The 24,258-nt window shown below is 45.2% G+C and overlaps 1 protein-coding gene across 3 annotated transcripts in view; it reads left to right on the top strand.

The window, feature by feature from the left end:
* MAML2 (mastermind like transcriptional coactivator 2) overlaps nt 1–24,258 on the top strand; it is a 212,266-nt gene that overhangs the window by 182,350 nt on the left and 5,658 nt on the right. For all 3 annotated transcript variants that reach the window (XM_061374579.1, XM_061374578.1, XM_061374577.1), the window contains exons 4-5: nt 19,710–19,913; nt 21,452–21,563. In XM_061374579.1, coding sequence (XP_061230563.1) covers nt 19,710–19,913; nt 21,452–21,563 — 316 coding nt within the window. The remainder of the gene's footprint in view (nt 1–19,709; nt 19,914–21,451; nt 21,564–24,258) is intronic.

The following is a 24,258-nucleotide window of genomic DNA, read 5'->3' as shown; positions in this document are numbered from 1 at the left end:
AACAATGTTCAAAACTCAACAGAGTAAGGCAAGACAGAATCAGGGAGAGGATGTCAGGTGGGAAAGCAGTGATGAGCACCATGGGCCATTTGATACAAAGCAGATCTTTCTGGATGAGCTGTCTGGCAACAAGCAGGAAGGCCCAATGGTCACACAGACTAATATGCTGGGCATATTTGGCACAAGTGTTTGCCAGGTTGACCCTGGCCTCAGATAAAACAATGCTGTTTGGTCTTGTGATGGCACTGAAATACGGAACTCTGTCTTCTGAGAGGAAGCTCAGGGAGGTCTTAGAAAGCAGATCAGGAAGTTTCTCCCTGTATTACTGTCCCTGGATGCTTTCTTTGACAGATCACCTACCTGGGAGGCAGAAGCTTGTCTTGTGGATCTTTCCATATCTCTTCTAAATTTGTAATCTCTTCTCTCACCTCTTCCCCTTAATGTAATGATGCTCCAGCCTGATAGAGCTAGGGAGAAAAAAAGACCATAACAGTCTTTACACTTCCAGAGCTTATGGATTCAGTCTCCTATCCATCTTCTCTGCACAGATACCAGCTCTATGCTTGGTTTGGTCCAGAAGATTGCAGGAGAGGTCATGATGACAGGAATATCTTGGTAATGCTTGCATCTTTCTCACTTCTCAAGTCATGCCTGTAACAGTAACAAAATGTGAAGGTCATGATCCAAATGTGGTAGCTTTATTTCTCCCCAAGATATGAGCATTGGGTTTCTGTTCACTGTATCAGCACCTCACATGCTGGCTTTCAAGGCAGAATCTGAGGAGATTATTATGTGCCACTCCAGTGCTATAAAAGCAATGGACACTTGTTCTTGGAGGGCAACTGAGTTTTTCAGGTACAGGCATCCCTAAGTAGCCAGGAAGCCAGCATAACCAGACTTCTACTCTCCATTGCTTTGTAGATACAGGGAACATTTCATGGCCAGGGTCATGCAAGAAGGGTCTTGGCCTGAGACAGCAATCTCTGCAGGACCATTCTACGTGGCATAGAATAGAACAGACTTCAAGATTCTTTATCTCACATGTAGGATTGTGTTGGCATCTCTAAATGTCAGAATGTAGGATATTGGGATCCTTGGGTTTTATCCTGGGTTTTGGAAGTGATCTGTTGGTTTGTTACAGAAAGTACAGCCAAGAATGTAATTTGGGAGTGCCAGTGTGGATCTTGAGTCTGTTTTAGCCGATACCTGTTTTCTCTTAAAAGGATTTTCCACTTCCTTTCAGTTCTGTTATGCAAATAGGAGATGTGGAGACTCTTATCTGACAAGATTGAGACTATCGATGGCTCAGAGAGACATCAGATCAATTTAGGAAAGAAACTAAGGGGATAAACGGTCAAGCTCTTAATAAAGAAATTTCATCATTCGGATTAAGGCCAGGACCTTTGATGTGCAACAGACACACAGATCTAGAAAAGGGGGTAACGGACTGATAAGGTTTGCTCATAACACAAATTATTCAGTGTAAAACCAAAAGCCAGCTGCAAAAAATGGAGAAAAGGTTTCTGAAAACTGAATGTTTATATGAAATGGTGGATGTCTATAAATAAACAGTAGTAGACATGGTTGAAAGAAACAATCCTGCCTGTATGTACAAAACTGTGACTTAGCTGCCACTGCTCAGGAGAAATATATGGAGTTATTATGAGTAGTTCTCTGAAAATATCAGGATCAACAGTTATCAGAAAGGCAAATAGCAGGCATGAAGTATTAGAAAGGGAATAGAAAGCAGGCTACAAAACATCATTACCCCAATGTTTCAGCCTATGATTCACCCACATTTTGACTGCTGCATTGCAGTTCCACTTTCTCTTGGAGAGAATCAGAGAAAAGCAGCAAGGATGATCAAAAGCTATGAATGGCCTTCAGCTGGGACCAGATTAAATAAACCAGTACTCTTCAGCCTGAAGAAGAGAAATCTGGGAGAGCCTGACAGGCATAGAGGAATGACATGGAAAAGGTATATGAAGGGAAGAAGCACTCTCTTAGCACTCTGTTCTTTGTGCTGCAGGTAGGTATTATCAGTTGCTGTTGGAAATAGGATACTGAGGTAACTGGAGCTGTTTGCTACTTCCTATGGTCTTTTATTTAGAGTAGAATAGAATAGCATAGATAGAATAGAATACAGGATAGGAGGACTGTTATAGATAACTGTAACTCATATGGGAAACTTGTATTGGGTCTTGCTGTATTGTGGATGTATCACTGACTTTTGCACAGTATAAAGGGCAGCAGAGAAGGTCAGGCCGGGGTTTCTGCTGAGGCATCAGTTACGATGAAGAGAAACAAGCTGAAGTTTAGCCTGTGGGCAGAAATTTCCCAGAATACATTGGCAGCTGGGCAGGATTAGTGCTTTGGCTTGGCTCCCGAGCACACTGGCTCTCCGTTCCAGCACAGCAACAAACCTAGGCAGTGTTCTGCAGGACAGGTCAGACTCCTCAGAATGGACCTGATTCAAAAGTATCTGCTAGTCCATGATTGCATCTCAAGTCTAAGGCTTGTAGCAACTCTACTAGGCAGGAGTAAAGGGAATCACGTGGTGCCGCTAAGGGAAGGTATCTCAGTTCTGTAAAGTTGTCAGCTACCTATCAGCAGTTCAGAGAAATGTAGAAATTACAGCAGTGTTGTTGTAATTGTTGGTATGCATTACCTGTCATCGTCACTGGTAGCACTGAAGCAGTTAACATCTTAACATTTGTTAAGGCGCATCATGAATAATTGTTTTGTCACACTGATACTGCTAATGAAAACCAACAAATTTTGTGTGATTACTAGTGCTGTCAAACTGTGTTCTCAGCTATTTTGTCTATCTTATCTTACCTATAGCTGTTGTTATCACCAATGTTAAGTGATCTTAATATTTGTAAGGGACATCAGTTCAGATGAGGATCCCACTTTCGCTACCCTGGTACCACAACACTGTGAAGACTCACCTTACCACATAAGAGAGTGTTTCGTCACCAGTACCATCTAAGAGATGGGAAGTGGTAGGATGAGACACGGCGCACACAGCAAGGCTTTCATTGATGGTGGCCTTGAATTTAGGGTAGCTCTGTTTTCTTACAGCACAAGAATGCTAGAGGAGTGGCTCTGATGCTGGTGGACATGGTTTCCTAAGCAAGAAGGTTCACATCTGTGCGTGGTTTGGGCACCTTAGGATTAACTAGTGTCAGTGCTTGGGCTGGCAGCAGAGAAACGTGGAGTGTCTGAGAAGCTAATCTGCATGATAGAAATGATGTGCTACAAACATTAGCTCTACCCAAATTAATGCTCCTTATTCCTGAGCTTGCTCAGGGGTACCACAGCATCACTCCAAGGCACAACATTGTGCAGCTCTCTGATGGTACCTCCAGAAATCAAATGGATGTGCTCTGTTAAAAATGGGAAGGAACTAAAGGTCCTTGCCAACACACTTTAGAACTATGTCTTAATTTATCCATGGCAGAGTGTCTTACTCAGTAGGTGAGAATTTAGCGATGAGTATACTGAATGGCAGCCAGCTTGGAGCATGAGTCTAATTTACTGTAACTCTTGCTACATTCTGTCTGATCATTATCGTGCTGAACAAAATGTTTTTAAAGTGCTTTTATAGGGTTGAGTGACTTATTCAATAATTTATACCAGTTTGGAGGGATTAGAGGATGAATTTAAGTCATCAAATAATGTCATTATGGCTCAATGACTACATTCTTTATCAGGAAAAAAAAATCGGTTGTAATTATGCTCAAAGAGACAGAGACCCTTTATTCAGCAGTTCCCCCAAGAACAATGATATCAAAGATGCTGATAGGTCTCTCAGATGTAGAGGGCTGTCCTTCTTTGTTAGGAAGGAATATATCAGCTGCTGTCTGCTTATCTGTATAACCATTGTGCCATTTATACCACATATTTTCAGTATGCCATGCCTCTGAACGTCTGCTTGCTGCAGAGGCTGGGGGTCCTTCTGCATGCGGAGCTATGCAAACTCTTGGGGAGCCCATGTACTGTTAAATTGGTAGGAGTTTTGCACCTAATTTCAGCTGAGAATTTCTCTCTGCCAGAGCTCACAGAGCAAAGAAAAGTCAAACTCCTTGTGGTGCCTCTCTGGAGACCTTTACTTACACCAGCTTGTAACGTGGCAGCCTGGCCCTTTCATTTGTTTTTATACATATAAACTCATACCTGCTCTGGCTAGAGGACTGCTGGTGTCTCAAGGTGGATGTGCTTTCCAGCAGTGGACTGAGTGCTGCAAGATTTCATTGCACCCAGTTTATATCTGATGCTGGCAGACTGCAGTGTAACCCAAAGCTTTCATTTTCTCCTTAAAGATATCCAGTGAAATCATGAAATCCTGCTCACTTGACCCCTGAGCTGGCTTTTCAGACCAGCTTTTAGCAGCTTAGGAAGACTTAAAGAGAGGAAAATCAGGTCACACAGTGTGTGTGGACAAAGGCTGGATCAGTCTGATTTGAGCAAGGGAGGAAAGCACTTCAGATCATCCCTTATCCTTGCAAAATGACTGTATGTGCAAGATGGGCATTAGCTGCAGTAATTCCCCAAGAAGAGCTCAAGAGGTGCAGGGCAGAAGCAAAGATGTCTCTTCATGGGAGTGCTTGGGTTTGGAGTTCTCTGCGCATCACTCTCCATGTCCCTCACTAACAGCACCAGCCACAAGAAGGAAGGCCACAAAGACTCATTAAAGACAGGAGTAACAAACAATGAACACATTCAGTTTAATGTCTAAAGACATGTAAATTACTACTGAAGTCCGAGCCATAACAATATTTTATTGCAAGCGTTCCCCTCCATGCCTTTTGGTGTAATGTGAGTTTTCTAAAATACACTTCTCATTCCAAATGCCACCTGGATGCTCCATGACTGCGTCTCTGTCCTTCCAGATCAAATGTACCCTGCCCCAACAGCCATTGAAACCTGGAAATCTCTATACGGTGCACAAAGAGACACTTCCCTCCCCTCCAGCCATGCTTCCACAGCTTGAGCTCTGCAGGAGGTTGGGTCCCCACATTCCCCACATGTGCTGCCAGGACCAGAGTTTCTGCAGGCTAAATGAGACTGTTAATGACACTTTTCTTGTCCTATTAACAAGTTAATGTTTCCAAAAGAAGAAGAAATGGAAAATTGTATGTTGATGACTCAATAATACCATTCAGGCCCCCTGTCTGGTAATGGTGCTGGCTGTACAGGTCTTGTAGGAATCAAAGGCAGAAAAGGTGATATTTTGTCCCAGATTCACAAAGACATTAGTATTCTTAACTTCCAGAGTCTAACTGGTTTGCAGCCATCCCAAACAGGTCATCCCAAACAGAATAAACTTCAGTTTATCTTCATAGCTGGGAAAAGGACTTTACTGTAAATATAGGAAATGTCTTTGTGTGAACACATTAAAAATACCCAGAATTGTGAAAAACAGTATTTTAAGTGTAATTATGAATAACTTTTTGGATTGCAATGATACCACACTGGTACCAGGCTGAGGAAATAAAGAAACTTAAATATCTCATTGGGTCATGGTCTTGATTGATAACTTTAATACACATGCAAGCAGGGTTACAACGTGACATTTTAGGGATCCTTTGGCCTGCTTCCCCTGGAGCGTATCACAGCAGACAAGAACTTGTCTTTATGATAGAGAATGGTACAAAGCCCAGTGGGATCTCTCCAACATTTCTATCCTAAATCTGTTACTGCAGACTTGGTGCCTGTGCAATTTCTGCTTCAGATTTCTTCAGGTTAGAATTGTCTCATTTCAACATATAGTCTCATGTCCAAGTCAAACCCCCATGCTCCTCCACTCAGCAGAAGAACAGGGACAACCCAGACTCACCCTATCCATTTCAGAGGCCAGACTTGACCAGTAACCCTCTGGACACAATAAATTGCCTTCACTCCATAAACGACAGCTTGAGCCTGTGTGACCTGCATAGATACCTAAGTTTCTAATGACATACTGACATTTGTTCAACATCTTTGTCGCTGACATGGACAGTGGGGTTGAGTGTGCCCTCAGCAAGTTTGCCAATGACACCAAGCTGTGTGGTTCGGTTGATACGCTGGAGGGAAGGAATGCCATCCAGAGGGACCTTGACATGCTTGTGAGGTGGGCTGATGCCAGCCTCATGAAATTTAACCATGACAAGTGCAAGGTCCTACACCTGGGTGGGAGCAATCCCAGGCACAGCTACAGGTTGGGCACAGAAGAGATTCAGAGCAGCCCTGCAGAGAAGGACTTGGGGGTGCTGGTCGATGAGAAAATGAACATGAACCGGCTTCAGTGTGCGCTTGCAGCCCAGAAAGCCAACCGTATCCTGGGCTGCATCAACAGGAGCGTGACCAGCAGGTCGAAGGAGGTGATCCTGCCCCTCTACTCTGCTCTGGTGAGACCTCACTTGGAGTATTGTGTGCAGTTCTGGTGTCCTCAATGTAAAAAGGACATGGAACTGTTGGAACAAGTCCAGAGGAGGCCACGAGAATGATCAGGGGACTGGAGCACCTCCCATATGAAGATCTGCTGAGAAAGTTGGGGCTGTTCAGCCTGGAGAAGAGAAGGCTGCGTGGAGACCTCATAGCAGCCTTCCAGTATCTGAAGGGGGCCTATAGGGATGCTGGGGATGGACTCTTCATTAGCGTCTGTACTGACAGGACAAGGGGTAACGGGTTCAAACTTAAACAGGGGAAGTTTAGATTGGATTTAAGGAAGCAGTTCTTTACTGTGAGGGTGGTGAGGCACTGGAATGGGTTGTCCAGGGAGGCTGTGAATGCTCCATCCCTGGCAGTGTTCAAGGCCAGGTTGGACAGAGCCTTGCGTGATATGGTTTAGTGTGAGGTGTCCCTGCCCATGGCAGGGGGGTTGAAACTACATGATTTTAAGTTCCTTTCCAACCCTAACGATTCTATGATTTTATGATAAAATGAATCCATTTCTGTCTCCTACATAGGACAGTACAGTAATTCCTGTCCATTGCATGTCTAGATAGGCAGGGACTGGTGGGCCTGGCTGTTGAGATGGCTGTCTAACTCACTCAGCACTCTCTTAAATTTAGATGCCATAGTAGTTGCGACACCTAATTATCCATTTATAGTAGGTGGTCCAAATAGGAGTGCACAGCACGGCGGCAGATGGGGGTTGCTGTTGTCAGATTAGATTGAGATTAGATAAAGCTTAATTAACACTTTATTTTCATTAGATTCAACTCTGATTAGTCACGCAAAAGTTATTGCAGAGAAGCAGGGCAGAAATCAAGAGGCCCAGCTAACATCCTTATTATGAAAATCAAGGAAGCATTTGTAAAGAGCAAGACCTTGCTAGTAAGGGGCTATTCCCTGATTTTGACACCTCTTTGGTCTAGAGAGCAAGATGAATTTGCAAACAGCTCTTTACTACACCAAGCTACTACTTCATAAACCTGCCCTTTCTAGACCTACACATCCCAAGTGATGGAATTTACACGATCATATATATTCCAACACACATTTGAGGTACTTTATGCCATTGGTCAAAACTCACATTGTTTCCCATCATATCACTTCTATATTTGTAGCAACAAGAAGAACACAGTATTTTAGAGATGTTTTATCAAAATGCAGGTGAGCTCTTCTGTGTCGAAGTCTGTTCCTGTTGTTTGAATCCACACAGTCTCCATCAGCTTCTTCAGCCTGTAACATCTAATAAACTTACCAGAAAATTTATGTGGCCCAGAGGGAAGGTCACGTGGAGAAGCAGCCCATAAAGCAGCCTTTGGGTAAAATCTATTTCTATGCAAGATAGTACAAACCAATGAGCCAAGTAAATCCCATTTAAACCTTATTTTGAATTTAAAAGAGGCATATGCTGTCTATTGCCCAAAAATGAATCCAACTTTTGCTTTTTAGGACAGGGAAAAGGATGTCACAGTTTAAGATATCTTTTCAGCAGAGCAAATATGCAGGCTTATAGTATCTGAAATCCAAAATAGTCCAAGCTTGCAATAAATGAACAGCGCTGTCTTGTCAAGACTGCAAAGGGATGACCTCTACAGGCCAAGCCAAATGAAACCAAGCCAACTCCTTTTTTTACCTCTGTGCTGTCTAACCAAGTATTTATGGAATGTAGTACAACTCATAGAAACAGTTCATTTGGTTCAGCTGCTTTCTCCTTTGCTTTCCCTCCTTGTAAGCATAGTTAAGTGTTGGGGGTTTTATAAGGTGCTTCTAGTTCAGTGTTTTGTGTGAGCTGTCTGGTCCATGACATCTCAACAGACATTGCAAATGCCTGTGAAAGGCTCCTCACTGAACTTGTGTCTTCTCAGCCCTGCACCTATGTATTCTGTCCCCTGAAAAGCCTGATACCAGTAAATTGAGTCCTTTCTTAGTTTACGTGTTTATTAGCTTGTGGGACTGTGACCGTCAGGATGCTGAGCATCTTCATTCTCAGTTCTGCTTGCTGTCTTGTTCGTGGAATGTATTCAAGCTCTACAAACCGTTGCAGAAAAGCTGAGCAATGAAATGTTGACAAAGGATTTCTATATTAGTTGCTTCTAAAGATAGTACTACCTGTATATTTTTAGTATGTGCTATGAGTCTGAGGAGGAAAAGGGCTGGTGTAGAGAACACAACGGCAGTGGGGGAGGCAGTGAAACAATTCCTCCTCTTGGGGCTTAAGAGTCTAGGTGCCAGTCAAAGCCAGGCTGTACATTCAAGAAAGCAAAGTTCAAAGTGAAGGTTGTGTCATCAGTGGTTTAGATGACACATGAAACAAGGACCTCTCCAGACAGAATAGCAGGAACATAGAAAGCTTAAACAAAACATTTAGCTATGGCCACATTTAGCAGCAGAAAAGAGAACGTCTTGCTGCCAGGATGTGCTCGCTAGTGCTTATGGTAGCTTAATTAAGAAGTCATTTTAGATGAAAGCATGAGAGGAAAGAGAAAGGTCATCTCACTTTTCAAGCCATGGACCAAGTTCTACCTCTATGCAAAGGTGGGGCGAGAACTTGAATCTCCCCAATGCCTCTGCAGTGGCCTTTCCAGAAGAGAATGCTGTGTCCCCCATAGCAAAGCCCGTGGTTTGTCTGACATGGGAGACAGCATGAGTATAACAGGGTAACCAGAGAGACCCTTAGTCCTTGTACTGTGGGGTACTGAACTTTGCTATTTCTCAAGTATGGGACATGTCACAGCATAATTTGAGGATGATTTGCAGACACAGGCCAATTGCGTTTGTGTGTTCCCCTCCTGAAAGCAAGCAGGACAGTGATACCCTCTTCACCCGTTCTTTGTCATGCATGAGTAGGTCTGTTTAAAAACACAGATGCAAAACAGGTTTTCACTGCTCTTGCACAGGAATAACACAAAATGAGCTGAAGTCCAAGAAGGTTTTTGTTGGCACCAACCTCCCCATTCTTCAGAGTTGCTCGTTATCTGGTAGCTGGCATAAGGCAGGCTCTGGATAGTTATTCTTTCCCACGCAGCAAGATTTGGGCAGTAAATAGCTTAAATAAACGCCAGAAGTATAATTCTTTTTGACTTCATCTGATTTAAAGAAGCCTTTCCTTAGATAATTCCTCTCAGGCATGCTGTCCAAGGCAGGGCTAGTCCCTGGTGGATCAAGCTACTCTGACCTCTGTAGCTGGCTCCACTTCAGCTTTCTAAAAGGTGGAGATAAAAACCAGAAGAAACAACTCACTACATCCAAGTACGGTTGCACCTTTCTTTGAGCTCAGGGAGATGCCAGGCTGTCCTTGAAGCGCCTGTGCTGTTATACAGTGGTAGTGGCCCTCTGTCATCTTTGATTGATCTTTTTTCCTCTGAAACCAGGCAAAAAAAGTAACATCCATGCAGCATAGCCAAGTCCAGTAATGCTGCCAGAGGGGCAGCGAGGCAAATATAAGCTCCCATGATGGAGATCCTGGCCAGGCAAAGACCTAAAGTCTGCAGGGGTGAAAGTGGAATTGGGTGACCTTTGTCATAGAATAATAGAATAGTTTGGGTTGGAAGGGACCTCTAAAGATCAGCAAATCCAGAACTCCTGCAATGAGCAGGAACATCTTCAACCAGACCAAGTTTCTCAGAGCCTTGTACAACCTGACCTTTGATGTTGACAGGGTTGGGGCATCCCTCACCTCTCTGGGCAACTAGTTCTGGTGTTTCATTACCCTCACTGTAAAACCTTGCTTCCTTATATCTAGCCTGATTCTCCCCTTTGTCCCATAGCAACATGACCTACTAAAAGTGTCCCCATGTTTCTTATAAACTTGATCTTTTACAGTGGAAGGGATTTTGGTCCCCCAGTTCCTGCCTTGTGCTACATCCACTCAAGAGGTGTGGGAAGGGAGATTGCCAGTGAAGACTGAGGCAAAATGTTGTTGAGCACCTGAGCCTTCTCCCCGTCTGTCATTACCAGTTTGCCAGTCGTGTTCATCAGGGGTTACACTTTATTTCTTTGTTCTTCCTCTTCTGGCTGACATACCTACAGAACCCCTTATGATTATTCTTTGTGTCCCTGGCTAAATCCAGCTCCAGCCATTCCTTTGCCTTTCTGACCCCATGCCTACACAACCGAGCAGTGTCGCTCTCCTCTTCCCAGGATACCTGTTCCTGCTTCCCCTGCCTGCCCATTTTCTTCTTGCCCCTTAGTTTGACCAATAGGGCTCAGCCCGTCCAGTCCAGTCTCTTGTCTTCCTGAGTTCTTACACCCATCAAATTAGGTTGTTTTCTAACAAAGATAGTGATCATTATGAAGGAAGCAGAAGGTCCTTCAGCAAGAAGGAAGACAACAGTTGAGGTTGTGTTCTAGGGACTCATTTAAACCAAGCAGATGGGAAGTCAGATCTGCTCCGTTGAACCCTGTGTTGTGCACTCATACCAGTGCCATGGGCTGTCACAGTGGGGACACAATAAATTGTGCCCAGTGACACTTGGCCCCCAGCCCCAGGTGCTGATTTTGGTTAGCATCAGTCATTGTCCCGGGATGGGTGACTTGGAACAAAGAGATCCGGTCCCACCACGGGTCCCAGTAAAGGCTTTAATCAGCACATGGAGACAGAGGTCAGAGCCATTCTTCACACATTGCTTTTCAGTATTTGGCATTGTCTTCCATCAGAGCTCAGAGCTGTTGGTTTAGAAAGCTGATCCCAAGAGGCTCTGGTTTAAGGATGCTCATGTTCTTGCTGTGTATTCACAGCAGGAAGGCTTTGATCTTAATATGTGTCTCTCACAGTCATGTCACCCATGTTGTGCCCATTTGTATTCAAGAGTTTGGTCCCAGTGATGCGGTTTTTCTGGTGCTGTTGTTGTTCTTTGGGTTTAATTATTTTTTCTTTTTCTCATTAAGTATTTTGTTCAGGTTGCCTGTTCCCTCTGCAGAAAAACTGGCATTTCATGGTGTTTGCTTTGCTTTGCTTTATTGCTTGAGGAAAATGTTCACATTGTGTTATTATCCTCTTCATCATCCTTGTTTTTTTCTTCTGTGGTTGCTATTTAGAAATGACACAAGTGTGTTTAAACTACAGACAATTAGTAGGGAGGGTGAATCGTATATGAGGAGGGGTATGGAAGGTGCAAAGAAAACCTAGATAAATGCCAGTGGGAAAAGTTTAGGAAACCAGAGAATAGCATGGAAAACAGGAGGATAATAAATTACAGTTATCTCCTATAGAATTTTGCATTAGTATTTACATCAAGAAGAAAAGGCACAATGTTTCATTCTATTTCCTTTAGATCTGTTAGAAAATAATAGATTGGTGAGGCACTGGAATGGGTTGTCCAGGGGAGTTGTGAATGCTCCATTCCTGGTGGTGTTCAAGGCCAGTTTGGACAGAGCCTTGGGAGACATGGTTTAGTGTGAGGAGTCCCTGCCGGTGGCAGGAGGGTTGGAACCTGATGATCTTAAGGTCCTTTCCAACCCTAACTATTCTACGATTCTATGATTTGCAAATGTGGCACCAGTGTTGACCTGATCTTACAGTGACCACCCTGGGCAGGTTCAGGTCTGGAAGACATTTGCATTCACACAACATCCTCCTGAGCTAAATGTCCCTCAGCAGGGTTTATCTTTGAGAACAAGTGGTTGGCTTGGAGAAAACATATTCCACTCTTAGCTAGTTGACTATGCACTGCTCCATCTCATCTTAGCAGCCCACTCTCCTCAAGCTCGGGGACCTCTGAACCACACTCCCCTGTATGGTGTCCATATGCCCTTGGGCTAGTGGGACTGTCAGAGTTACTTCAGGGGGAAACATGAGGATAAGGCATGAGGATGACAAAGAAACACGTTACATGTAAGCCTGTTGTATGTAAGACTTCAGTGTTGGGTTTAGCACTGCTCTTTAAATTGGACATTTAAATACAAGCATGTATGTATGACAGTGCCTCCTATTACCGAATTCACCCAGTGTTTCCTCATATAAGACCCTGGTTTTGATTACTTGTAGTTTTTTTAAGTGGGCTGAAATTTTCTGTGCTCTGTATCAACCTCAGGCTAGATAGTTTGGGGAAAGATAATTAACATATGGCAATGAGACAAGAACATTTAGATGAATAAGATACACCTATAGACAGATAATATATGCCCACACCAAAGATACAGACAGATAATCACAAGTGTCTAATTCAGTTTAGGAAGTTTTCACTGTCTCAGCTGGCAATTACCACTCCTTAATGGAAGCACAAAGCCTGTGAGTGTGCACGTCCCTTCTCCTGAAGCACTAGGCAAAACAGGTCCACTCACACCAGCTCTTGTTCCAGATAGAGGAGTGGCAGTTTCTTAAACCTCTTTAATTTGGGTTCCTGCAATTGTGAGGTGATAAACTAAAGGGCTTGGCATGTTGTAATGTGGATATTGCATATTACAGCCATTGCAAATGATAATGCTGAAGTAGAACAAATCATTATGTGTCTGATCTTGTCAAAAGCCCAATAGGAGTCTTCTTCATTCATGCTTATTGGCATGCTTGTTAGAGCACATGAGACATTTAAAACCAAAGCTCCACAGAGATCTCAGAATAGTCTTTGCTCAGGCACATTAACAGAGGCTCTTTGCTGGTCTGTGGACGAGGAAAGTGTCTTGTCCAGAAGGTGCAGGCTGAGGTCACTCCAAGCCAAGAGTGCCACTGTGCCCCTGTGGCTGGATGGAGACCTGGGAGGAAGCTCTAACCCCGTTGAAATCAGATGGAGTTTTGCCATCGCCTTCGACGGAGCCAACATTCCTGTTCTGATGCAGACGTTTCACAATAACCTCCTCTGTTGAACTTTCAACACGTGCATGTTATTTTCATTGCAAATAAACAAAATCTTTCTAAGATGCAGACCTTCCTATGCACATTATGCCAGAAGATGACATTAAAAGTTCATCACAATACGCGTGGTAAAATACCAATAATCCATCCTTACAGTCGCTGGGAAAACTCCTGACGCAAACAAACCCCTTCTAGGTTGTTCTGCCTCAGTGTACAGCAATCAGATGTACAGCTGAGGGTTTATTATTCCTGCAGAATGCACATGCATTCCGAATTTGCCGTGCTCAGAAACAGAGACAAGACGTTCATCTGTGTGTGCTTGGCTTTGGGAAAAGACATCTCTGTGTGCGGACACGGGCCCTGGTACAGCGCAGACAGGAAATCTGCCAGACTGCCCCGGCAGGAGGCTGCCTCCAACACGTGCAGCAAGGAACAAGAAATGTCTTAATGATTAATCACTGTCAACCTTTGTTCTCGTTAAAGACTTGATTGTCGGACAAGGCTTGTAATGAGGCCCTGTTCCTGGGTCTGTTGCTATGTGATTGTGCAAGTGCTGAATCTGAGCCTCAGACCCAGCAAGATGCAGCTCCCATTTTGCCCAAGTCTAAGGCATTGGGATGGGAATGTTGTTATAAGAGTGCCTGCTAGTGGCTATAGGGCTGTGCAGCTTTCCAGCAAGGGTTTATGGGAAGGGTACAGATAAATCACCGACCGCTCAGTGTCAGTTCACAAGGATCTCAGGAGTGAGCAGCTTCCTTTTTAGTGCTGAAAACACAAAGTGCGAAGAAAGGTTTCTGCTAAGAACTGCACAAATAACTGTCCATCGAAGTCTCTTGCTTATGGTTTCTCACCAATAGTGGGGATTGGCTCCTTTGAGGTGTTTGATCACCCATTTATACCTAGGAGATTGTGCAGTGTTCGTTTCACTATTTTATGGGTAATCTTTTGCCACACTGAGTAGCAGAAGAATTCCCTATTTCTGAAAAGAAATCTGAAGTCCACCTAAATTTCAGTGTGTCTAAAACCTGACCTTTTTAAAAGCCTTGATCTGCCATTGAGAGCTGCAGCAGTTGGTTGTGCTGAAATACCTATTCTGCATGTTGGGTATCAGCTGCATCGCTGCAGATCCAAACCTATCACTCCAACAGGTGACTCACACCCATGAGGCTGCAGAAATCAGGTGCATGCTCCCTCCTGTCACGATCGTTTCCAGCTTCATAGCATCTGAAGGGATTCATCCACATTTCCTCTTTGAGCTCCATCACTTGGGTTGTTGGGGGAGTGACACAACATTTGCTTCTTTTCCCTGGTTGGATGAAGGCACAAGTATTTCTGGCAGACAGCCTGGGCTTGTGAAACTGCAAATGCTGGTGTCCGTGATTCCTTGTGTATGTGCCTTGGAAACATGGTTGGCCCTGAATTCTTATGTCCTGAGAGCTCAGATGTTCACAAGAGAAAAACACAGAAGATGGTCCCATGTGGCAGAGCCAACTTCGTATAAACACTCTGCAAAATCACTGAAGGGAAATACTTTGCAGTCTTCACCCAGCTGTATCTCTGGGTATTAGACACAGAAAAACCACGTCTTGGGATCTTGCAATATTCAGGTTTTTCAAATGCTATTTATACATATGAAAGCAATCTTGCTGGAATGTATGAAAGTACTCTCTGGCAGGGTATTAGGATAAATTCAACCTATAATAGTATCTTCTGCATGATTAACTTGAGAGGCTTTTAGGTCACTCTGTATAACATCCATAGAAAGTGATCCACTGCTGCTTGGCAGATCAAGGGCTGTTCACACTCACTCTTCCAGGCATCTTACTCAAGTGTGACTAGAAGCATCTAAAATGAGGAGTGTAAGGGAATGTTCCTATCATCTAATCTGGGCTCCTAACTTAGTTGTCTAAGTTGGGCATCTAGGGTTTAATTATGCATCCTGGTCCCTCTGTACAGTGAAGGGAGAGCTCCAGCAGGCTGTTCTTAGAGAATCTGAGCCAAGTTTTTTGTTAGAGACCTGAACTTAGAAGAGCATCCATCCCTGGCAGTGTTCAGGGCCAGGCTGGACGGGGCTTGAAGCAACCTGCTCTAGTGGAAGGTGTCCCTGCCCATGGCAGGGGGTTGGAATTGGATGAGTTTTAAGGTCCCTTCCAACACAAACCAGTCTGGGATTCTATGTTCCAGACATGAAAAAAGGTTATATGAGTTTGAGGTGCTCAGAAGATGCTCTTTTCCACCCGCACTGGGCTGTTACGAGCAATAGGTCAGGGAAGACTCGGGCTGTGTTTCTGCCCAGTCTGTGTTATTTCCAGCCCCGATATGTAGATCAGATCCTCAGCTGTTGCAGACCAGTGTACCCTCAGGAACTCCTTGGGCCTCCCACATTGTACACTGGCATAGAAGGAAGCCCTCTGTGCTCCAGTCAGGAGCGAGAGTTGTTCTCTCCAGCTTTTCCACTATAGCTAAAAGAGCTTTTGCTCAGCAGGCACTCTGCCATGGTCCTGCCAGAGTTCTGTGTTCTTGTCTGAGGCAAGGACACAAGCAGGCAGTGCTTGGAGTTCAGATATCCATGGAAACCCCAGTGTTTAGCAGAAAGGGGTGGTTTTGCTTGCATTAATTGTAGCAGAAAAGAGGTGGCTCAGGAGGCCACTGGTGGCTGCCAGGACTGCCTGTTCAATGAAGCACCCTGTGCTTGCCTTCTAAAGTTGCATGAGTAGATCAGCTCTCCTCATTAAGCCTGGTCCTGTCCCATGGCCCCTGGGTCCACTGGAGAACCTCAGGTTCTGGAATGCTTGGGCTGTGGAAAGGAGCATGCCCCAAAAGGGGCAACAGAGAGGATATCCAGACAGACCCTAACCCACTGGCAGGGTGTGAGGGAAAGAGGAGAAGGGAAGGGGAAAGGGGGGGGGGGGAAAGTGAAAATGGAAAGGGGAAAGGGGGTGGAAAGTGAAAATGGGAAGAGGAAAGGGGGGAGGGAAGTGAAAATGGGAAAGGGAAAGGAAGAAGGAGAGGGAGAGGGAGAGGGAGAGGGAAAAGAAAGAAAAGGAAAAGGAGAGGAGAGGAAGGGAGAGGAGAGATTAAAGAATAAAGGTCTATTTCAGAAAGTTCATATGTGTGTTAGAAGCCAAAACCTCCCTTCATTTGTCTGAGCACAAGTCAGCTGCAGCAGGGACAGTGAAAGGCAAACTCAGTCTTAAATGTTTTGTTTAGCTGCTAGTTTAAACATTTGAGCATCATGTTCTTTGTGACACTTACAAACAAACAGCCCAGTTGCATTACCAGCTCTGAGGAGCTTTCACCAACTCTGCCTCTCCTTCTGCTTCTCATAGGGTTTATATCTCACTCCAACATCAGAGAACAGGGTGCCACACACCTGCTTTCCATCTAGAGCATCTCTGTGCTGGAGTTGTGGCACTGGCAGAGCAGATGGGGGCTTGTGGTGCTTGGTGTGCACTAGCTGAGCCCTCAGCTGCTGTGCCTGTATAGCACCAGGCAGAGCCTTGCAAGAGCTGCAGCTGATCCACAGGAATGCAGGACAGTGCAGCAAGTGGAGCAGGACCTGGGAGCAGACACTTGTACCTGTCAGAGGTGTGATGATCCCATCCCATCCCTGACACCCAGCGGGCTGCAGGGATGTGCTCCGGATCGTGTCACCTCATTGGAAGCAATGCTGAAAGAAGGCTCCGTTCCCATGCAGGGAAGCAGCATGGTGTGACCATGCAGGGAAGCACACAGGGCTCTCTGGCTGGGGTGATGCTGGGCTGCCCCGACACCCCTTCTGGGCAGAGGCACCCCTGGGTGAGGGGACATGCATGGCCCACTCCAGGCTTCCTTTGGTCAGGGATTTCTGAAGTTAAAGTGCATAAACCACAGGCATGGGAACCAAGTTCAGAAGGCCACTGGCAGCTTTAGATGGGTGGAATTATAGTAAAGCTGCTTCAGGAAAGCCAGTTCAATGAAAGCAGGGTAGTTCCAACCCAGATCTGCCCTTCTCAGCAGGGATGTTGGAAAGCGTGCTTTGCCCAAGCACAGGTGGAACCCCACATCCCCGGCAGCGGGGTAGCCCTTCTGCCATCCGATTTGCAGTGATGAAGCACTGGGTGAGAGTAAGGCTCAATTGTGCTGGTTCATGAAGGGTCAAACTGCTGCGCAGCTAATCCCTGATTTATTAAGGAACAGTTCTTTCTTCTCCCATCACATCACTGCCGATGGAAGAGCAGCAGGCAGAAGTAACACATCGTAGATTCATAGGCTCACACTGACATTTCATGAACAGCAGAGAAAGGACCAAATACAAAAAAAGAACCCAAACTGGCTCCAAGTTGATGATTTATACTGTTTTCTCAGGGTCTGTTTGCCAAGCAGCTGGTGTTTTGTGCCAATTGCTGTTACAGAAGAGCTTTCTTTGATAGGTACCATGAATGGACACTACACAGTTTATCTTAAAACAAAATCCCTCCCCACAGCTTATATGGGCTGGCAGGGAATGAGGGAGAGAAAAAGTCGGGCTTTGTTGGGGTTTTCTTTACACAGGACTCTGAAAGCACATTTGGGGGAGCCTGCGTTATCTGTGCAAGAACACAACAGACGAATTCTATTAATGGCTGTAACATGTGGCCGGGTTCAGGCTAGAGTTGTCGTTTGAATATAGGAGTCAAAGCCAATTTATTGTAACATATTTTTCTTTTCAAAATATTTTAAGAAAGACAAAAAAGTTTGCGCAACAACTTGGCAAGCAGGTCCGTGGAGGGGAAGGAGGTATTTTCTACATCGCAGCTAACATAAGGGCTGAAAAATGTGGCACTGCCGAGCAATGCTGGATTCCTTCTGGAACTGAGAGAAAGTGTGCGGGATATAATTGTGTAAGAGCCCAATAAATTCTGAAGGGTGGGTTTGTAACACTGCCCTGGGGGCTGCAGGTGGCTCCAGAAGAAAGTCATGGGTTTTATTTCAGGAACAGTCATCAAATGCTGTATGTAGCCAGCTATGCACTCATGTGGCCCCATCTAAAAGCCACAGAACTGTTTTAAAATAGAAATACCCATAACAATCATTGTATGTCTTCCATGGCAGATGGTAGAAAGATAAGTTGGAGTAGTTTGTGGTGTGTGTGTGTGTTACTGGGGGTGTGCAAAAGCTAAGGCACAGAAATGAGCTTCCCTGGAGCTTGCAAAGTGGTGAGCATCAGTGCTCCATGGTCTTCAGGGCATGGGTAGGCTTCACCTCGCCATTGCTTATTTCACTGCTGGTCAGTCTGTATTTCCCAGGATACCATGGTTGGAAATGGCCATGTAGCAGAACTTTACTTAAGTAACAGACCAGACCCTGGCACTACCCCTTGTTATTGAGAGAACCACTGTATAACAGCAAGCACCAGAACCCAGCTGTGGATTCCTGTGTGCAGGGCAAAAATGCTGCTGCATCTATAGAGAATTTTGTGGTCGGGTTCCTATGATGAATTGCAACAAAGTGGAGTCATAGAAATGATGTTTCTCATAATAGTTGAGACCTCCCCAGTGTATCCTATTTTCTTTGTAGCTGGGTGGCTAAGGAATACCTGACTATCCAGTGATCCAACACAGGCTGAGTATTTTTGTCTGTGCACTGCGAAAGCTACTTCCTAGATTTGGTAAAAGACCAAGTACCAAACACTGGTGGAGCAGACAGAAAACATAGTGCTCCCTAGGGAAACCATGGCTGAAAGAAAACAAGTAGCATATTGTCATCCCATGTTTGTTCTCATCCTATGCGTGTGTGGTTTGAGTCCCCAGGTACTCTCCCCATTGCCTTCTGAGATGAGTTTTTGCCATCCCTTCCTCAAGAAGCTGCACACAGGGAAGAGGAAGCAGATCTAGATCCATCACAAAGACCAGGGAGACCTTGAAGCACTCTTCAAAGTCCTGTCCAGTTACACATTCATTTTACCAGGGAAGTTGGTAAACTCTAAGCCTACTTAATCCTGCCACTAATGGGAGTCCATTGGCAGTCTCTCAGAGGTAATGGGGCAAATGAAAGCAGCACCATTCACCCCACTGGGAAGTAACAAGGCTTCTGTGTTTTCCAGGAATAGATGCCGCTTCTAGCAATGAGTCTGTAACTTCTCACTGCTGCTTACCAGATGGTGGGAACCAGCAGAAGCCGAGTTGGCTCCCTTGTGGTCAAACAAACAGCCATAGGGCCCGATGCAAGTTTCCTGAAGGATCCCCAGCACGGCCCCGTTACTTCTGTTAATGTTTCTCTGGCTCCTGGTACAACACTGAGGTTTTCCACTGGAACCACCTGGCACGTTTTCAGAGCCTTCCATGAGCGATGCAGTTACTCAATCCCCTTCTTATTTTGACAAAGCCTTTGTAATGGTCACTTGTCCTGAGAGCCTGTGGTCTGTGTCCTGTACTGGAGCTAATTGCATAAAAAGGATTACTTCCCTTTCTTGATGCTTGTTATTATTTTCATCCTTCACAAGCCATTTCTTCTGTTTCAGGATCAACACTCTGTGGTAGGCCAGGGAGCTGGCCCCACTCCAAGCTCCAGTTCTTGCTCAAATCCAAACACTGGAAGTGGTTACATGAACTCATCCCAGCAATCAATGTTGAATCAGCAACTGATGGAAAAGAAACAGGCTCTGCAGCGGCAAATGATGGAGCAAAAACAACTCCTTCTACAGCAGCAGATGTTGGCAGAAGCCGTAAGTTTTCTAATTCCTTCTTTTACATGGAAAAGATTATCATAGAAACAATAGAAAAGAAAGCTAAGACAGGGAGAAGAAAGCCCCCAAAACTTTGAGGTCATTTTGGCAATGCCTAGGCCTTCTAGAGTGTGCCTCATGTTTTTCAGCACTTTGCTTAGCCCTTTTGAAGCCTTCTTAAGTTTATATGAAACAACTCAAGTATCCAAGCTACTGTGGTTTTGTTAGGAGAACAGTCTAAGCATATGCTTAATTTGAGGCATATGAATATTGTCACTGGCTTTCTTTGCAAGATAATCTAAGGTGCATTGCTATGCTACTGTGACCACAGAGGATGGCTGGGATGAGTTCTTCTTTCTCTATTCTTCTTTTTGCATTTCCAGATATTTACAGCCAGTTGTTCTCTCTTCTTTGGTATCTGAGAGACCAGTTGGGAGTTTCTGGTCATTTTAGGAGGCATGGGGGGTATTTGTGGTCTTGCTGGCAGTGATATGTGCTAGAACCCACTAGTTTAGTTCCACTAAACCGACATTGCCATTGATATTGCATGAAGTGAGTCAGCTGAAGGTGCTTCATGTGCCATCACGCATGGCCAGTGCAATGGGGCAGACTCCCTGTTGCCAAAAGCAGTAGCATGTGCCCTCTGCATCCTCATATTCACTGTTCCTTGGTAGCCCTACTTGCCAAAGCATGGAGAAGAAGAGAGGTCCTGGAAGAGGAGCTGAGCTTGGCATGACCTTGAGGCAGGCAGAAAGCAATGTGGGAGCCTTGTGGAAGCCAGGGAAGGGCTGCAGAGAGAATGCTTTGTTTCCCCAAGGCTGCAATGGCAACACACCCCAAGCCTGTGGCTTATTTACCTCGACCTGCATCTCTCAGCCTACAGGACAGACCCATTTATGCTGGCCTGACATTTTGAATCCAAAACTTTCTATTCTCTGGAAAGATGTAGACACAATAATGCTGACACATTTAATGAATGCCATTCATTAATTACAGAACAACACAGAACTGGGAAAACGTTCATGTGTTTATGGGGATGTTTTCTAAACAAAAATTATTCAGTTTTTTTAGAGAATATATTTTTGTTTACAAATTTATTGCCATTCAAAAAGAAAAATATTCATTAGAAAGCTTGGCTTTGAAATTAAGGATTTTGTTTATCCAGAGAAGTTGTGGATGCCCCATCCCTGAAGTGCTTGTACTCCCTATGTAAGAGGAAAGACAGCACCATGTACATGTAAGGGGAAGCAGAGAGCAATGGTCAGTGGCATGAAAACCAACTGGAACAGCACTGTCCTCCCAGTGGTTTTAAGAAAAGTTAGGCCAGACTAAAAACATGCAGCCAGCAGAAAAGTTTCCGTACAAACTTCAGTGGGTGAGGGCACAGGTTCCCAAATGCATCTCCTGTGGACCAGAGAGGGTGAAAGGAAGAAATACACCAGATTTGTACATCCTGAGAAAAGAAAGAGGTGGGCAAACACAGAGCCAGGAAAGCATAAAGCAAAGGAAATTGATGTATTTCTACTCTAATCCTCTAGGAGAAAATAACTCCACAAGATCAGCTGAACAGACACTTGACACGACCACCACCAGATTATAAAGACCAAAGAAGGAATGTGGTCAACATGCAACAAGCAAACCAATATCCTGGTAAGTGCCCATGGGCTAAATAAAGCTATTTCCTTCCTTCCCTTCCCTCCCTCCCTCCCCCCCCCCCTTTCCTTCCTTCATTCCTCCCTTCCTCCTTCCCTCTCTCCCTCCTTCCTTCCCTCCCTTCCAGCTGTAAGACCATCCAGAAGAGCCATGTCCTTATTTTCTGGGGATCCATCTACACCGCTGCAGAGGCAGTGTGTGTGTAGTGTGGTGGCTGCTGCTCTCATGTGCTATTTACCTTACCATCCCACACCACTGAGAGGTGCTGATGTATGATCTGGAGAACCAGCTACTGGCCGGTCCAGGCTGACGCTGCATCTCTCAGACATGGAGAAGGAGGGGCTGGTACCCTTCTCATTAGCACTGCCTGGGGCAGGCGTGCACTCAAGTACTTGATACTGAGGTCTACCCTTGGCTATGCAGCCTCACCCCATCCAGATAGCTTCTCTCGTGTACATGGTACATCTTGTTCAGAGACTGAAAACCATCCCTCCCTTTAAATGGCAGCCCATGTACAGTATGAGGACCCTCATACTGATTGTACTGATGTACCTTGCATGACAGCATCAGGGGCAAGCAGAGCAAACAGTCCTTTTGGTCTGTTCAATATGCCACAGTCATAGCCTCAGTGCTGTTCTACAAGCAGCATTTCATCAGATCAGTCTAACAGAGGAGTAAAAGCTGCTACTTTCTACCAGAACTGCCCAGGGCAGAAAATGTCCAACACTTCAGGACTTTGTTCCAGCACTTGTGCCCTTGCCCCCTTGGAGTCCAGTTTTGGGAGCACAGGACTGCCTGTTTCGTGCCTTTCATGCTGTTCACCTTGCTGGTTAGCTGAAGGCTGCACTGAGAGCAAAGGCAGAGTAAGGGAAAGATGCTGGGGAGATGGAGGAGGTGGGGGAAATGCAGCAGATGGATCAAAGGATGTTCTTTATACCACAGAGCGTCTGTGCATGTAAGTATAAAAAGGATCCTTTGCCTTCTAGTGAATCTTTTTATACAACACACTGAGGGGAAAAAAGGATGTTTTGGTTTGTTTGTTTTTTGATAACTGTTGGCTCTGCAGATTCAGCCAGGGATCTGAGTCTTTCCTTCCTACCTGTCATTTGTACCATTTCAGCTCCTATTATGAATTTAATGAGCTCCCAAGTGCAGCTCACTCACATCCTACTCCTTTGCCCAGCATCCTGCCCCTCTGCAGACCTTGGCACCGACAGCCCAGCTACACGTGGAAGGGCTGCTCAGGCAATGTTCATGCTCTCCTTTGCTTTGCTTACAAGTTCTAGCAGCAATAAACCTGCTGCATTCTGGAAACGGCTGTTTTCTTACAGGCCTGAGTATTTATTGTGTAAGTTTGCACAAGCATCACTGATGCAAGGTAATAATGGATAGTGAGGGCAGAAAGAGCCCTGCTTGCTGGCTTGGTACCTCCTCTGCTCATAAAGCAAAAGCTTTGGCAACCCCAGCAATTTGTTGGGGAATCCTGTGATTTGGTGTGTTGTTTAAAGGTTCATTCCTGGAACCAAATGACTAACCGAGCCAGTTAGACTCGCCTCTATGCCTGGCAGCATCATGGAGCAGATTCTCTTGGAAACCATGCTAGGGCACATGAAAAACAACAAGGTGCTTGGTGACAGCCAGCATAGCTTCACTAAGGGGAAATTGGCCAAACTGACCAATTTGGTGGCCTTCTATGATGGGGCTACAGAACTGATGGACAGGGGTAGAGCAGTTGATGACACTGTCCCACACGACATCCTTGTCTCTAAATTGGAGAGACATCAATTTGATGAATGGACCACTCGGTGGATAAAGAACTGGCTGGATGGCTGAACACAAAGAGTTGTGGTCAATGGCTCAATGTCCGGCTGGAGACCAGTAATGAGTGGTGTCCCTCAGTGATCAGTGTTGGGACCGGTCTTGTTTAGCATCTTCGTCGCTGACATGGACAGGGGGATTGAGTGCGCCCTCAGCAAGTTTGCCGATGACACCAAGCTGTGTGGTTCAGTTGATACGCTGGAGGGAAGGAATGCCATCCAAAGGGACCTTGACACGCTTGTGAGGTGGGCTGATGCCAACCTCATGAAGTTTAACCATGCCAAGTGCAAGGTCCTACACCTGGACTGTAGCAGCCTTCCAGTATCTGAAGGGCCCCACAAGGATGCTGGAGAGGGACTCTTCATCAGGGACTGTAGCGATAGGACAAGGGATAATGAATGTGTTTAAACTTAAACAGGGGAAGTTCAGGTTAGATATAAAGAAGAAGTTCTTTACTGTGAAGGTGGTGAGGCACTGGAATGGGTTGCCCAAAGAAGTTGTGAATGCTCCATCCCTGACAGTATTCAAGGCCAGGTTGGAACAGAGCCTTGGGTGACATAGTCTAGTGTGAGGTGTCCCTGCCCATGGCAGTGGGGTTGGAACTTGATGATCTTAAGGTCCTTTCCAACCCAAACCATTCTGTGATTCTATGATTCTTGGCTTTTACTTAAAAACAACTCATTTCTAGCCCAAAAGGGGAAATGGAAATTACTGCAGCCACATCTTTGAAAGGCTCCAAAATAAGTAGATCACCATTGTTATGTGGCTCTTCTTGTCGTTCCTAATCTGATGGACTCTTTGCCAGTCTTGTGGTATTTGGAGCCCCATCTCCTGCATTTGAACCATGTGGGATTGGCAGCACTTGTCCATTCAA

This window comes from Neopsephotus bourkii, unplaced genomic scaffold (assembly GCF_033783945.1).
Source record: "Neopsephotus bourkii isolate Nb327-2 ecotype Australia unplaced genomic scaffold, CSIRO-AGI_Nbou_v1 NB_1638, whole genome shotgun sequence".
Taxonomy (NCBI): Eukaryota; Metazoa; Chordata; class Aves; order Psittaciformes; family Psittacidae; genus Neopsephotus; species Neopsephotus bourkii.
The sequence above is the reverse complement of the archived record's forward strand: the minus strand, read 5'-3'. Positions and strand labels throughout refer to the sequence as shown.